Source organism: Ranitomeya imitator, chromosome 1 (genome assembly GCF_032444005.1).
Source record: "Ranitomeya imitator isolate aRanImi1 chromosome 1, aRanImi1.pri, whole genome shotgun sequence".
Lineage (NCBI taxonomy): Eukaryota > Metazoa > Chordata > Amphibia > Anura > Dendrobatidae > Ranitomeya > Ranitomeya imitator.
This window is the reverse complement of record NC_091282.1, coordinates 782,492,500-782,509,428: the sequence shown is the minus strand read 5'-3', so window position 1 is coordinate 782,509,428 and position 16,929 is coordinate 782,492,500. Positions and strand designations below refer to the sequence as shown.

Below are 16,929 nucleotides of genomic sequence, written 5' to 3'. Positions count from 1 at the left end.
CCTAGTTTTAACCCAAACCCTAGTTGTAACCCTAACACTAGTTGTAACCCTAACCCTAGTTGTAACCCTAACCCTAGTTCTAACCCTAACCCTAGTTCTAACCCTAATCCTAGTTCTAACCCTAATCCTAGTTCTAACCCTAATCCTAGTTCTAACCCTAATTCTAACCCTAACCCTAGTTTTAACCCAAACCCTAGTTGTAACCCTAACACTAGTTGTAACCCTAACCCTAGTTGTAACCCTAATCCTAGTTCTAACCCTAACCCTAGTTCTAACCCTAATCCTAGTTCTAACCCTAATCCTAGTTCTAACCCTAATCCTAGTTTTAACCCTAGTTGTAACCCTAACCCTAGTTCTAACCCTAACCCTAGTTCTAACCCTAATTCTAACCCTAACCCTAGTTTTAACCCACACCCTAGTTGTAACCCTAACACTAGTTGTAACCCTAACCCTAGTTGTAACCCTAACCCTAGTTGTAACCCTAACCCTAGTTCTAACCCTAATCCTAGTTCTAACCCTAATCCTAGTTCTAACCCTAATCCTAGTTCTAACCCTAATCCTAGTTCTGACCCTAACCCTAGCCCTAACCCTAGTTCTAACCCTAACCCTAGTGGAAAAATAAAAGTAAATACATTTTCTTTATCTTATTATTGTCCCTACCTATGGGGGTGATAAAGGGGGGTTTATTTACCATTTTTTTTTATTTTGATCGCTGTGACAGAAGCTATCACAGCGATCAAAATGTACCTGGAACGAATCTGCCTGCCGGCAGATTCGGCGGGCGCACTGCGCATGCTCCCGCGATTTTGGAAGATGGCGGCGCCCATGGGGAAGACGGACAGACACCAGGAGGGACACCGGAGCTCGGTAAGTATGGGGGGGTGGGAGCGGAGCAAGGGGGGAGCGGACAGGAGGACGGAGGGGAGCAGAGGACAGGACGGGGGCAGTGGATCGGTGGCGGGGGCAGACCGCAGTCTCCAGCCATATCCGATGATATTGCAGGATCAGCCATGGCTGGATTGTAATATTTCACCAATTTTCATTGGTGAAATATTACGATTGCTCTGATTGAAAGTGAAACGTCACTTTCAACAGCTAATCAGAGTGATCGTAGCCACGGGGGGATGGGGGCGAAGCCACCCCCCTGGGCTCAAGTACCACTCCCCCTGTCGCTGCAGGTCGGGTGAAATTACAGTTAACCCTTTCACCCGACCTGCAGTAGCTCGATTCGACCATGACGCATATGCTGCGTCACAGGTCGGACTGGCACAGGTTTTCATGACGCATACGCTGCGTCAAAGGTCGGGAAGGGGTTAAATGAGCGACAGTGACTGGGCAAAGAGTACCAGGAAGAAGTGTGGCCTGCCTTGCGGGCCTGACAGTGGGTGATGTGGGTGACACCACACTGCTCTCTCAGTCGCATAAGTATGGGAAAATAGGGTGAGAAATTACACCCTGTTACCCTAAGAGAAAGGAACCTGAAAGACAAAGGGAAAAGGTTAATAAACACAAACAGGGAACCTGAAAAGGAAAATGCGGATCTGGTAGCAGATCCAAGTCCGCCTCCTACAGACACTAAGCTTAAACTGAGGTATTTTGTGCCCGTCGGTGGGTGTATGTTAAATATGCTTATTTTGCACATTTATTTACTCAGGACTATTCACCAGGTGCTTACTCTTAAAGAAAAATGTCATGATATTCTCATAAAAAATATAGTGGTTTATTGAATTGTCCACAGGAAAACCAAATTGCAGCAAAACATAAAAATAGATGAAATAGTTACGAACAGATTGTCCATGTGTAAATATCAGCGCTTGTTACTCATCTTTCCCAAAGTTCTGAATGGTAAAAATCGTCTGTCTGTGTGAAGTCTGAAGTCATCATGGCTACCCGCTGTTCTTTCCTTGTGTGATTTGTCTGATGTCCATGGAGAATGATGGTGAAGGCAGGAGGTGACAGATCCCACGTGACAAGCCCCCACGTGACAAGCCCCCACACCCTCCTAAGAGATGTTATTTATATGTCCCACAGACCACATGTTCCCTTTATATGGTGTTGACTTATACTCTGAGCTATAAATATATATATAGAAATAGCTTTTGTAATGTCAGCAAGAAGCAATGTGCTCAGTACAGAATAAGAATAGATCAATTAATAATTAATATTTAACAGTGTATACTGCTGAGGAGGAGCTATTTTCCTTTTATGCCTAGTGTCAGCCTCCTAGTGACAGCAGCATACACCCATGGTTACCTGTGTCCCCCAATGAAGCGATAAAGAAAATCCCTCATCCCTGAGAAATGGCACTAACCAGAGCCGCTGTCCCCAGTCTCACCTGTAGAGCAGGTCTTTTAATGGTGTCCAGTAAAAGTCCAGCTCTGGTAGCCACGGCTGGGTTCACGTCCTCCACCGCGGTTAGGAAGCAGCAGAAAGCATGGGCCAGGGAATACTTCAATAGATGGTTTTTGGTGACTGAGTGAATGTCCAGAAATCGGCACAAGATGGCAACTTTCTCCACTGTAACAATAAGCAATCATAAATAGTAATATCTGTCCTTAACCCCTTTACCCTCGTGGGTGATTTTCACGTTACTGACAGGGCCAATTTTTACAATTCTGACCACTTTATGTGGCTATAACTCTAGAACACTTTCCTCGGATCCTGGTGATTCAGAGAGATTTTTTTTGTGACATATTGTACTTCAAGATAGTGGTAACATTTCTTTGATGTGACTTGCGTTTATTTGGAAAAAAATGTAAATTTGGCGAAAATTTAGCAATTTTCAAACTTTGAATTTTCATGCCCAGAAATCACAGAGATATGTCAAACACAATAGTTAAAACATTTCCCACAAGTGTACTTTACATCAGCACAATTTTGGAACTATATATTTTTTTCTTAGGAAGTTCTAAGGGTTAAAAGTTGATTTACAAAACCATTGTTTTTAGGGACAACATCACATTTGAAGTCACTTTGAGAGGTCTATATGATAGAAGATACCCAAAATTGACACCATTCTAAAACCTTTACCCCTCAAGGTGCTCAAAGCCACATTAAAGAAGTTTATTAACCCTTCAAGTGCTTCACATGAATTTAAAAAGAAAAAAAAAAGATGAACGTTTAACTTTTTTTCACAAAAAATTGACTACAGATCCAATTTTTTTTATTTTGACACAGATAACAGGAAAAATTGAACCACAAAATTTGTTGTGTAATTTCTCCTGAGCATGCCGATACCCCATATGAGGAAGAAAACCACTGTTTGGCGCATGGCAGAGCTTGGAAGGGAAGGAGCGCCATTTTACTTTTTTAAAGCAAAATTTGCTGGAACAATTGGCGGACACCATGTCACACTTGGAGAGCCCCTGATGTAACTAAACAGTGAAAATCCCCTATAAGTGATGCCATTTTGGAAACTAGAGCCCTGAGGGAACTGGTCTAGATGTGTCATGAGCACACTGAATCCTCAGGTGCTTCACAGAAGTTTATAACGTTCAGCCATAAAAAAAAAAAAAAAATCAAATTTTCCTCACAAATATGTTTTAAGCACAAAATATTAAATTTTTTTAATAAGGGTAACAGGAGAAATTGCACCATACAATTTGTTGTTCAATTTCTTCTGAGTACGCAGATACCCAAAAAGGAGAAAACTACTGTTTGGTCGCACGGCAGGGTTTGAAAGGGAAGGTGCGTCATTTGATTTTTTTTAAAGTAAAATTTCCTGGAATCATTAGCGGACATCATGTCCCATTTAGAGAGCCTCTGATGTGCCTAGACAGTGGAAACCCCCTGCAAGTGACCACATTTTGGAAACTAGATCCGTCAAGGAATGTATTTAGATGCATGGTGAGCACCTTGAACCCTCAAGGTGCTTCACAGAAGTTTATAACGTTGAGCCATGAAAATAATAAAATCAAATTTTCTTCACAAAACAGGGATTATTGTGTACTCACCGTAAAATCCTTTTCTCCAAGCCACTCACTGGGGGACACAGAACATGGGTATATGCTGCTTGCCACTAGGAGGCTGACACTAAGTTAACACAAAAAAAGTTAGCTCCTGCTCTGCAGTATACACCCTCGTGCTGGCTCCCAGAGAACCAGTTCAGTGCAAAAGCAGTAGGAACAAACAGTAACAACAAAGAAGAGTACAACATGTCAACTTAAAAGAAAAGGCAAAGCCATATAAGCCATTAGGCTAACAGGGTGGGCACTGTGTCCCGCAATGAGTGGCTCGGAGAAAAGGATTTTACGGTTAGTACACAAAAATCCGTATTTCTCCTTCGCCTCATTGGGGGACACAGACCATGGGACATCCCAAACCAGTTCCTGGGTGGGAAACAACACAAAGTATTATGCTTCATGCAACAACTGCCTAAATGTGCCCCATCGCTGCATGCAGAATTCTTCTGCCAGAATCGCATCCGCTGAAGTCTGAGAATGAATATTATAGTGCTTTCCGAAGGTATGTAAACTGGACCAAGTCACAGCTTTGCAGACCTGCTCCACCATCGCCTGATCCTGAATGGCCCAAGAAGCCCCCACCGTCCGAGTGGAGTGTGCTGTGATCTTCACTGGGATGGGTTAACTTCTGACTCGATATGACTCCTGGATGGTGGAACGAATCCACCTGGCTATCGTGGCCTTAGAAGCGGCAAGACCCTTCCTGTGACCTTCCGGGAGAACGATCAGAGCATTTGTTCTTCTGAAGGACGCCGTCCTTGAGACATACCTTCGCAGAGCTCTGACCAGGTCCAGAATGTGGAGAGCTCTTTCAACCCTGTGAATAGGGGCCAGACAAAAGGAAGGAAGAATGACCTTTGGCAAGAAGGACGGTGATGGCCTGAGGACAACCTTGTCCTGATGGAAATTAAGGAAAGGCGCCCGGCAGGATAAGGCGGCTAATTCCGAAACTCTTCTGATCGACACAAGGAAGGCAACCTTCCAGGACAGAAAAACCAACGAAATGTCCTGAAATGGTTTAAAGGGAAGTTCCTGAAGGGCACTTAGCACCAAGTTGAGGTCCCAAGGCTCTAAAGGCATGAGATGGGGAGGAGCAACATGTGACACCCCCTGCAGAAAAGTCTTAACCTGAAGTCTTGACAAGATGCGTCTCTGAAATAAGACCGACAGGGTGGAGATTTGGCCCTTGAGAGAGCTGAGTGTCAGCCCGGAGTCCAGACCGGCCTGTAGGAACTCTAAAATGGTGCGAACTGAGAAGACGAGAGGAGAAAGACCTGGTACTCCTTCCGCCTTGATTTTCCTGATTACTATGGGGAGTAACGGTAGAGAAGGAAAAATGTACGGAAGGTGGAATTGGTGCCATGAAAGAACCAGAGAGTCGACACCGATGGCTCTTGGATCTCGAGACCTCGCTATAAACTCCGGAACCTTGGCATTTAGTCTGGACGTCATGAGGTCCACATATGGGATTCCTCAGCGAAGACAGATCTCTTTGAAGACTTCCGGATGGAGCTCCCACTCCCCCGAAGTGAGACTCTGACGGCTGAGCAAGTCCGCTGTCCAGTTTTCCACTCCTGGAATGTGCACGCAGAGATCACCGAGCGTTTGTTGTCTGCCCATTGAAGGATGTGAGTTACCTCGGACATGGCCGCCCTGCTGCGGGTATTCCCCTGATGATTGATGTATGCCACAGCCGTAGCGTTGTCTGATTGGATACGGATGGCGTGACCCGCCAGAAGATGATGGGAGTGTTGCAGGGCCAGTCGAATAGCACGGATCTCCAGAACGTTGATCGGTAGCTTCGATTCCTCAATTGACCAGCGGCCCTGAGCAGTGTGGTGGTGGTGGAAGACTGCTCCACAGCCCGAAAGACTGGCATCAGTAGTCACCACTAGCCAATGAATGGGTAGAAAAGACTTCCCCCAATTGAGGGAAAAGTTCAAGGTCCACCACCTGAGAGTCTGTCTGACCTGCGGGGATAAGCGGCACCTTCGGTCGAGGGAGAAAGGGTTTCTGTCCCAAGCTACCAGAAGGGCATGTTGTAGGAGACGAAGATGCAGTTGCGCAAAGGGGACAGCTTCCATTGCGGCCACCATCTTTCCTAGTACCCTCATTGCAAATCGGATGTAGTGAGGGTAAGACTGACGAAGCGCTCGGGCTCCTTGTTGAAGGGCTAAGACTTTGTCTGGAGGGAGAATTACCAATCCCCCGAGATGAGTCCAGGGACATTCGTAGAAAGGAAATCTGCTGGGCTGGGACCGGAGAGGATTTGCTTAAGTTTATCAGCCAGCCCAGGCGAGAAAGAGTATCGTAATTAATTAAAACGGACTCCGCGCAGTCGTGGAAGGACGGACCTTTGATCAACAGGTCGTCCATATAGGGCAGAACGATCACGCCCCGAGAGTGCAGGACGGACATGATGGCCTCCATGACCTTTGTGAACACTTTGGGGGCAGTAGCCAGGCCGACGGGCGGGGCCATGAATTGGAAATGCTGGTCGCGAATGGCGAAGCGCAGAAATCTCTGGTGAGGGGGAAAAATTGGAATGTGCAAGCGTCTTGGATGTCGATTGAATCCAAGAATTCCCCTTGTGATAACTGAACGCAGAGATTCCATGCGGAAATGATGGACCTAGACAAACTTGTTTAGAAGTTTGAGGTCTAGTATAGGTCTTACCTATCCGTCCTTCTTTAAGATGACAAAAAGGTTTGAATAGAAACCTCAAAACCTTTCGCTTTCTGGGACGGGGACAGTGCCGCCATCATGACACAATGCGTCTATGGCCCGGAAGTTTGCCCTTGCCTCTGAAAAGGGAGGACGGGAGGGAAAGAAACGTGAAGGGGGAGGAGTAACAAAGTCGATTTTGTATCCGGATGACACCAGATCTTTGACCCACTCGTTGGAGACGACGGAAAGTCAGACCTGGCGAAAGAAAAGTAGGTGGCCGCCTACCCTGCCGGTGTCATCCGGATAGCACTGATAGCGTGAGGAAAATCTCTGGGACCTAAGTCCTTTAGGCCTCAATTGTTTGGGTCTGGACTTCCAATGCTGGCTAGGTCTGTACGAGACCTGAGTTCCTCCATCTCTTTGTAGAGAACGTCTTGAACCGGACGAAGTAGTGGTAGTGGCCCAGCTTGGAGTGGAACGAAAGGAGCGGAAATGGATTTGTTGTCTCTGATGCCTAAGTCTCTGTTGGGGAAGGAATTTACTCTTTCCTTCTGTAGTATCGGAAATGATCTGATCCAGCTTTTCTCCAAATAAGCGACCGCTTTAATAAGGAAGGGAGGTGAGAGACTTTTTTGATGCAGAGTCCGCCTTCCACTCTCTGAGCCATAATGACCTTCTGATAGAGATGGCATTGGCTGCTGACTGAGCAGCACAAGCGGCCGCATCCAAGGAAGCATGTACCAAGTAATCGCCTGCTCTGGAAATTTGGTTGGCAAGGTGCGTCGACTCTGGAGGAAGGTTACTGTTCCAAAGTGAATTAGCTAAGGTCTCTGACCAGAAAACCATAGCCTTAGCTACCCATGCTGCGGCAAAGGATGGATAGAGAGCCGAACCTGAGGCCTCAAAAACAGATCGGGCCAAGCTATCTATCTGACGGTCCGTGGGATTTTTGATGGATGAGCCATTCGGCACGGACAGGAGAGTTTTGGATGCTAGGCGGGATACTAAAGGGTCTACCACCGGAGAATCCACCCAATCCTTTTTCAGATCAGCTGACAAAGGATACTTGGCTTCAAAAGGCCTTTGTCCTGTGAAGCGTTTATCCGGGCGCTCTCTGTGCCTATTAACTATGGCTCTAAATTCAGGGTGAATAGCAAAAGCCTTATGAGAGTGTTTAGTCCTCTTTAAGGACACAGTCTGATCCGGAGCGGAGCCGGAATCTTCCTCAACCTCTAAAGCCTGGTTGACTGCCTCAATAAGCAAATCCACTGTCTTCTGAAACTCTGGCGAATCCAGATCAAAAGAACCATCAGATTCGCAGTCAGATTCGCTTTCGCTACTGACCTCTGGAGAGGGAGAGCGAGAAACAGAGCTCTGAGGTGACAAGGCAAGTGTCTGCTGAGGAGACGTGCTACGGATCCATTTTCTAGGTGCCTGACGACTTCTAGAGTGCTTTTGGCCCCTGCTAAGCGACTGCTGCCGGCTAGGGGAGGATCCGTCTACATCAGTCCTGCAGACGCTCTGGTCCCCAGAAGGATCACAGAGGGATTCAATCGCTTTGGCCAGCAAAGACATGGATTGAGACAGTGATGAAGCCCACTCAGGGGGATTAGGTACACTGGGCTTGGTGGCGGTGGAGGGCTCCTGAGCGCAGTTGGGGTCACAGGCATTGCAGAGCGGTGAACGCAGATTGGCAGGAGGAGCATGAAGTAAAGAATATAGCGATAGTCTTGTTAGACCTTTTTGATGCCTTAGGCTGGGACATGATGTACCCTTCTATGTGGCCCTATAATATTAGGGGCTGCTAAGAAGGGGTACTGCCAAGAAAATAAGGAGTTACAGCAGGGAGAGGGATTCAATCTGTAAAATGCAGCGCTCCCTTTCCCAGGTCTGTGTCCCCGCTCCTCCTGCGTTACTCCTCCTGCGCGGACCCCTGCTGTCTCTGTCCTGATGGCAGATAGTGCTGAGGCTGTCAGGGAGGGGGGGGGGGGGGAGGGGAAGATGGCCCCCAAGATTTCAGAGGCGCTTCTCTTACAGTGCGAGAAGAGCCAGGATTGGTGGGTGGAGCCTCCGCATCACATCATAGGGTGGGCAGAGTCATGGGTTAGGCCTAGAATAGGGCCAAAGCCAGGGACTAAATTTGCGGTGCTGGCCGGCGCCAATGTGCGCCCCCGCAATGAGAATAAGTCCCCCTTACCCAGCTCCGCCCCAGACCGCCTGAAAGGAACCCTCCATCCCCGGCACTTATTCGGAGAGGCTGCCGGGTGGCAGATAAGGCAGCTTGCTGCAGGTCCTCCTGTGCCGCTGGTTTGGACAGTGCAGGGATAGGGGGGAAAACCCTCAATCCACCATCCCTTTAGGAAAGAGGTGGAGAGGAACCATCCGTCTCCTTGTACCAACCGCTTTAACAGTGGTGGTGTATTGGGGGTTGCTCGGACGCCACGAGGTGGGCCTCTGTACATCCAAGGGGGTTAATCCTTTAGGATGGGACAGGGCTGAATGTCCGGCAATAGGCCTTGCTGCGGAAGAGGATACAAGGAGGCGACACTCCATGTGCTCGTCCGTTGAAGGTGTGGGGAGATCAGTGCCCTTGAAGGGACCCGTCACCCCTAAGAATCAGCTCAGGCGTGGCATTCCACGTCGCTGGAGAGGATACGGAGAGGCGACACTCTCCATGCTTGCCTGTTGATGGTTCAGGGAAATCAGAGCCTTGAAAGGATCCGTCGCCAGTTTGTCCATTGTAAAAAATAATATCAAAAATGTAAAAATTGTAAAAATAAAATAATAAAGAGTTTTGGGTCTGAATAGCAGACCCGTTCGCGTGCCTCCTACGGACACTAAGCAATAACTGGGAGCCAGCACAAGGGTGTATACTGCAGAGGAGGAGCTAACTTTTTTGTGTTAACTTAGTGTCAGCCTCCTAGTGGCAAGTAGCATACAACCCATGGTCAGAGCATGGTCTGTGTCCCCCAATGAGGCGAAGGAGAAAACATTTTCTTTGGAAGAAAGACACGGGCTTGGACTGTGTCAAACCTCATACCCAGAAACACCAGGTGCTGAGCTGGGGTCAGGGAGGACTTCTCCCTATTGTCTATCCAGCCGAGATGAACCAGAGTGTCCAGAGTGATCTGAAGACCTCTGGTCACAGTCTCGGTGGGACGGCTCCTTCATCAGAAGATCGTCCAAGTAAAGAATTATGAGAATCCCCTTGGAGCGAAGGATGGCCATGACCACTGCCAAGACCTTCGTGAACACTCTGGGGGCAGAGGCCAGGCCGAAAGCAAGGGCCGTGAACGGATAATGATCCTCATGGATCGCGAACCGAAGGAATCTCTGATGCTGAACACAAACAGGAATGTAAAGATATGGAAATGGCGGATCCGAACGTGGCGGTTCAACTGTTTAAGGTCCAAAATCCGACTAAGCGATCCGTCTTTCTTTGGGACTACGAAAAAATTGGAGGAGAATCCTGAAAACTGTTCTTTCCAGGACACGGCCTGAAAAATCCGTGAGGTCTGAGACAGGTGTCTTGGCAGGTGAGACAGAAAGAAACGTCTTCCTGCGGGGGGGGGGGGGGGAAGAAAGATCGATATTGTAACCGGACGTAACTATCTCTCTTACCCAGGCATCGTCGACCACCGACAACCCTGCGTCCCTGAAGAAAAGAAGCCAGCCTCCCACCCTGGAGATATTGCCAGGTAGAGGTAGCCCATCACTTAGAAGAGAACCTGTGAGAGCGAGACCCAGAGGGCTTGGAGGAGCGACCCTTTGGCCTCTAGTGAGGTGCAGGTTTGAAGGATGGTTTCTTCCTTCCGCTGGGACGGAAGAGCGATCCTGTTGGGAGGAAGTCCCTGAAGAAGAGATGGGTTGAAAGGAACGAAAAGGCAGGGGCCCTTTCTTATGGAAAGGACTGAGGAAGAGAGGTACTTTTCTCCTCAGGAGCGTCCAAAATGATCTGATCCAGTTTGGACCCGAAAAGCCTAGAACCCTGAAAGGTCAGGCTAGTGAGAGACTTTTTTGAGGGTGGATCTGCATTCCACGCCTTCAACCAGAGGATACGGGATATAGAATTGATGTTGCTGTTTGCCCTGTCGGAACAACCGGCCGCATCCAAAGAGGCAGTCAAAAGATATTTGCCAGCGTGTGCAATCTGGTCTGCCAAATCTGCCATCTCGTCCGGAGGAGCTGCTGCTAGGATGCCCTGGCGAAGAATTTTTGCCCTGGCAGAGATGGACTTTGCCACCCAGGTGGAAGCGAAGCTGGGGCAGAAGGAGGCGCCAGCCGCTTCAAAGACTGATTTAGCCAAAGACTCGATCTGCAAACCATCGGGTAGAGACGGAACTGTCTCGAAAGACAGGAGAGGAAACCGGCAGGTCCACCTTAGGGGACTCTGCCCTTTTACCAAGAAGGTCTGGGCAAAAGGATGTCTAGCTGCTTCCTTCCCGGAAAGCGCTTTTCGGGATGTTCCCAATGTTTAGCTACAGTCACTTCAAATTCTCTGTGATTGGGAAAGGTCCGGGAAGGACGTTTTACCCGTTAGAAGGTAACAGAGTGCTCCTGAGCGGGAACCTCGCACTACTTTAGGTTAAGAATCTGGGTAATAGCCAATATAAGGCTATCTACCATATCCTGCATTTTTAGGCCTGGTCTGATTCAGACTTAGACTGGGAATCCACATCGGACCCAAAAGCCACCTCCGAGGGGGCATGGGGAGAGGAGTGCATCTTAGATGATGCAGAGGGACCCGGGGAACTGTATGAGGAGCTAGAAAGAGCCCACTTTCTAGGCTTTGTACCCGATATGTCCCTGTGAAGGTCTTGGTCAGGTGGTGCGAATCACCGTGAGAGGCGTTCGGAGCACTGTTGGTGCCAGATAGATGTGGAAGATGTTCCACGACCTGGATCAGGGTGTAGCGCTCGCGCCCTGACTGGGTGGCGCGAGTGAGGATTGTGGCCCCACTGTGCCACAAACCAGACTACCCTGGAGGGGCGTTACTAAGCAGCTACCTTGGTGTTCACTGGAGGTCAGGCTTGTGCGGCAGGTAGCTACCAGGTACCACTCCAGTGCGGTGTCTGGCTGTAGCAGCTGATCCCACTGGGGGACGGAATACTTGTGACAGGTGCGAGCTAGTACAGACGGGCAGACTGGAGCTCTGGCAGGCACGACTGGTACTCTGGCAGGCAAGCGGCAAAGCTGGCACTCTGGCAGGCAGATGGGTATGACTGGCACTCTGGCAGGCAGGCACGGCTGGCAAACTGGCAGGCAGGTGGGCACGGCTGGCACTCTGGCAGACAGACGGGTATGACTGGCACTCTGGCAGGCAGGCACAGCTGGCAATCTGGCAGGCAGGTGGGCACGGCTGGCACTCTGGCAGGCAGGGTTGGCACTCTGGCAGGCAGGCGGGCACAGAACACACTGGAGGAATCGGGATGGTAACAGGTAGGACAGAAACACAGGCAGGTACGAGTAGGATAAGGGAGCAGGTAGGAACCAGTTCAGACTGGAGGGACAGGAGCTGTTAGGAACCAGTTCAGACTGGAGGGACAAAGACACACAGGGTGCAGAGCAGGAGCAAAGCAGAGCTGCAAAATGCAGCGAGCAGAGCCGCAGGATGTGGGACGGGAGCAGAGCCGAACAGCAGGATGCGGGACAGGAGCAGAGCAGAGCCACAGGATGCGGGACGGGAGCAGAGCAGAGCCACAGGATGCGGGACAGGAGCAGAGCAGAACTGCAGGATGTGGCGATCAGAGCAGAGCCACAGGATGCAGCTAGAAGAGCAGAGCCACAGATTGTGGAACAGGAGCAGAGCCGCAGGGTGCGGAACAGAAGCAGAGCCGCTGGGTGCGGAGAGCAGAGCCGCAGGTTGTAGAACAGGAGCAGAGGAGAGCCGCAGGGTGCGAACAGGAGCAGAGCAGAGCTGCTGGGTGCGGAGATTAGAGCAGAGCCACTGGGTGCAGCGAGCAGAGCCCAAGGTTGCGAAACAGGAGCAGAGCAGTACCACAGAATGTGGAACAGGAGCAGAGCAGAGCTGCTGGGTGCGGCGAGCAGAGCCACAGGATGCGGTGAGCAGAGCAAGACGCGGAGAGCAGAACAGAGCAGAGCAGAAGGAGTGGACACAAGGATACACACAACTGAGTAGGGAAGGTAACAAACAAGGATACAAACAGGTACAGGTATAGGACAAATTTCAGACAAGGACAGACACGGGAACAAGTTCAGGACAAAGGATTCAGGCCTGGGTATACAGCCCCCAGGGTGACGGAAACAGGACACAGAGAGCACAGAAACGGGCCTGGGTATGCAGCCCCCACGGAGGTGGAAAACAGGACACAAAGAGCATAGAAACGGGCCTGGGTATGGAGCCCCCAGGGAAACGGAAAACAGGACAGGACCTGGAAACTCAGTAGCAGAATACAGACTGAGAGAAATTGTTGCTCAGGCATCTCCCTGTGGGTGGAGAAGCCTTAAGAACCTGATGCCTCTAGGCAATTGGCTTGGGACACCTTAGGAAGGTGCACACTGTCTCTTTTAGAATCAGGGAGTGCCGGCACCGCCCCCCTAAGCACACAGCCAGGAAGTATGAAAACAGCAGGCAGGAGACATAAGTAAGTAAGATGGTGTATCTGTCTGATGGGAGATGGAAAGCCATGCAATGATTCCGGCAGGGACATTATACAGGGACTGTCATACTTTAGTCAAGTCAGAGACTGACTGTGACATGGCAACAGCCCACTCCGAAGGCGTTAGAGTGCTCCTGTGGGGCAGACATGGTGGAAGGGCTGCAGGACAGACAGAAAGGTGAAGACTGACCTGAAGACCAATTTCTTTTGCAGCGGGCGCAGGCGTAATGAATCACAGTGGGCTTAGAAGGAGGACGAGAAGCCCCTGCAGAGTTGGGCATAAGTTGAGCCTTTGTGATACTACTGAAAAGGGGCTATAAGAGGGACAGAGGCAAGGAAAGAGAGAGAGAGAGGGCAGAGCCTACCGGATGCCAGCGATGAACAGCAGATGAGTGATAGGTTAGCTGTGTCCTCCTTGTCAGATGTCCGCAGGTATATGCAGCGAGGTCTGATGCCAAATGCGCAGAAGAAAGCAGGGAAAGACAGTGTCACAGACAGAACGCGCAATCTGCTGAGGCACAAGATCCAAGATGGCATCGGCAATGCTGAAACAGCAAGCGAGCTGCAGAGCGGTGGGCGTGGCTAAGGTGGCAGCTGGTGAAAACGAAAGACTGCATCCGATTAGCTGGCGCACCCTGGAGCATGGCCAGCCCGGAGGATCTGCAGGCCGGCAGAAACAGAAAGCGCCCCTCTGATTGGAGAATCGCAGGGGGATGTGTCTAGGCCGGGAGAGGGAGCTCCGATAGGAGGAAATAAAAAAGGCGCAGAAAAGACGTGCGCAAAGCGGGGGGCGTGGCCTGGCCACAGAAGAGACTCTTTGACCCAGCGAGGCATCCTACTGGCCCAAAAAGAGTGCGAAATTCAAGTGCTCGATAGGGAATTGCCAAGGAAGCCAGAACCAGAGAGGGGGCGCAGCCAAAGATGAAAAGGGGATACCTGGTACCGAAAATGGCCACGGCTGCAAAAAATAATGCTTAAAGCCGCCCTGTCCCTGTTAAAGAACGGAAATGTGACGAGTCTTGCCTGCGCCGCTGCGGTGGAATGGAAACATATATTACCCGCAAGGTGGGTTCACAGTTCCTCTTCGCAGATGAGGATCACGTCAGGAGCCCTCGGGTGGAAGAAGGTCCCTGGAAACAGGGATCCTCTTTCCCGCACCATCTCCAGACGGTGCAGAAGACGGCATCAACCCCTTACAAGAAGAGGGGAGGCCACCACTGGTGACCACCGTCTTCCTCTCAGCTCTCTCTGAGGAGAGGGGTGAGGTGGGGAAAAGGCAAGGACTGGCCACCAGAAATCACCCTGAAACACCAATAAGGATGACAGGGGATAAAGTCCTGCCTGCGGATCCGAGAGTGGGTGATGTGGGTGACACTACTCTGCTCTCTCAGTCGCATACGAACGGGAAAACAGGGTGAGAAATTACACAGATACCCTAAAAAGATGAACCTGAAATACAAAGGGAAAAGATTAATAAAACACAACAGGTGACCTGAAAAGGAAAAACTGCGGAACTGGGATCAGATCCAGGTCCACCTCCTACAGACACTAAGCTTAAACTGAGGTGCTTTGTGCCTGTCAGTGGGTGTATACTGCTGAGGAGGAGCTATTTTCCTTTTTTGCCTAGTGTCAGCCTCCTAGCGACAGCAGCATACACCCATGGTTACCTGTGTCCCCCAATGAAGCGATAAAGAAAATTATTTTTGCATCGCTTTATTCTGACAGCTATAACTTTTTTATATTTCTGCTGATGGAGCTGTATCGCTGCTTTTTGTTGTTGTTGGACAAGATGACTTTTTCAGCGGTACCAGGTTTATTTATATCCATCTTTTTGATCGCATTTTATTCCACTTTTTATTCGGCAGCATGATGATAAAGCATTGTTTTTTGCCTTGTTTTTTATTGATTTTATTTCTGGTGTTCACTAAAGGGGATAAATAGTGGGACAGTTTTATAGGTCGGGTAGTTGCGGACGCAGCGATATCAAATACAGTGCCTTTCGAAAGTATTCGGCTCCCTGGAACTTTTCAACCTTTTCCCAAATATCATGCTTCAAACATAAAGATACCAAATGTACATTTTTGGTGAAGAATCAATAACAAGTGGAACACAATTGTGAAGTTGAATTTATTGGTTATACAAAATTTTTGTGGCAATTCAAAAACTGAAAAGTGGGGCGTGCAATATTATTTGGCCCCTTTAACTTAATACTTTGTTGAATCACCTTTTGCTGCGATTACAGCTGCGAGTCGCTTGGGGTATGCCTCTATTAGTTCTGAACATCGAGAGACTGAAATTCTTGCCCAATCTTCCTTGGCAAACAGCTCGAGCTCAGTGAGGTCTGATGGAGATCGTTTGTGAACAGCAGTTTTCAGCTCTTTCCACAGATTCTCGATTGGATTGAGGTCTGGACTTTGACTTGGCCATTCTAACACCCGGATACGTTTATTTGTGAACCATTCCATTGTAGATTTTGCTTTATGTTTGGGATCATTGTCTTGTTGGAAGACAAATCTCCATCCCAGTCTCAGGTCTTTTGCAGACTCCAACAAGTTTTCTTCCAGAATGGTCCTGTATTTGGCTCCATCCATCTTCCCATCAATTTTAACCATCTTCCCTGTCCCGGCTCAAGAAAAGCAGGCCCAAACTATGATGCTGCTACCACCATGTTTGACAGTGGGGATGGTATGTTCAGGGTGATGAGCTGTGTTGCCTTTAAGCCAAACAAATCATTTGGCAATGTTGCCAAAAAGTCCAATTTTGACCATCTGACCAGAGCACCTTCTTCCACATGTTTGGTGTGTCTCCCAGGTGGCTTGTTGCAAACTTTAAACCACACTTTTTATGGATATCTTTGAGAAATGGCTTTCTTCTTGCCACTCTTCCATAAAGGCCAGATTTCTGCAGTGTACGACTGATTGTTGTCCTATGGACAGACTGTCCACCTCAGCTGTAGATATCTGCAGTTCATCCAGAGTCATCATGGGCCTCTTGGCTGCATCTCTGATCAGTCTTCTCCTTGTTTGAGATGAAAGTATAGAGGGACGGCCAAGTCTTGGTGGATTTGCAGTGGTATGATACTCCTTCCATTTCAATATGATCGCTTGCACAGTGCTCCTTGGGATGTTTAAAGTTTTGGAAATCATTTTGTATCCAAATTCGGCTTTAAACTTCTCCACAATATTATCACGGACCTGCCTGTTGTGTTCCTTGGTCTTCATGATGCTCTCTGTGCATCAAACAAAACCCTGAGACACACAGAGCAGGTGCATTTATACGGAGACTTGATTACACACAGGTGGATATTTATCATCATTAGGCATATAGGACAACATTGGATCATTCAGAGATCCACAATGAACTTCTGGAGTGAGTTTGCTGCACTGAAAGTAAAGGGGCCGAATAATATTGCACGTCCCACTTTTCAGTTTTTGAATTTCCACAAAAATTTAAAATAACCAATTCATTTCGTTCAACTTCACAATTGTGTTCCACTTTTTGTTGATTCTTCACCAAAAATTTACATTTGGTATCTTTATGTTTGAAGCATGATATGTGGGAAAAGGTTGAAAAGTTGCAGGGAGCCGAATACTTTCGCAAGGCACTGCATGTGTGCTATTATTTTTTTATTGGTTTTTTTTTTTCATTCAAACGTTTATTTATAGATACAAAATCTTTAA

General features: G+C 48.7%; 1 protein-coding gene across 1 annotated transcript in view; it reads right to left on the bottom strand.

Annotated features, from left to right (window-relative positions):
- UNC79 (unc-79 homolog, NALCN channel complex subunit) overlaps nt 1-16,929 on the bottom strand; it is a 305,852-nt gene that overhangs the window by 114,098 nt on the left and 174,825 nt on the right. The window contains exon 24 of the mRNA XM_069737139.1: nt 2,336-2,517. Within this exon, the coding sequence (XP_069593240.1) occupies nt 2,336-2,517 (182 nt within the window). The remainder of the gene's footprint in view (nt 1-2,335; nt 2,518-16,929) is intronic.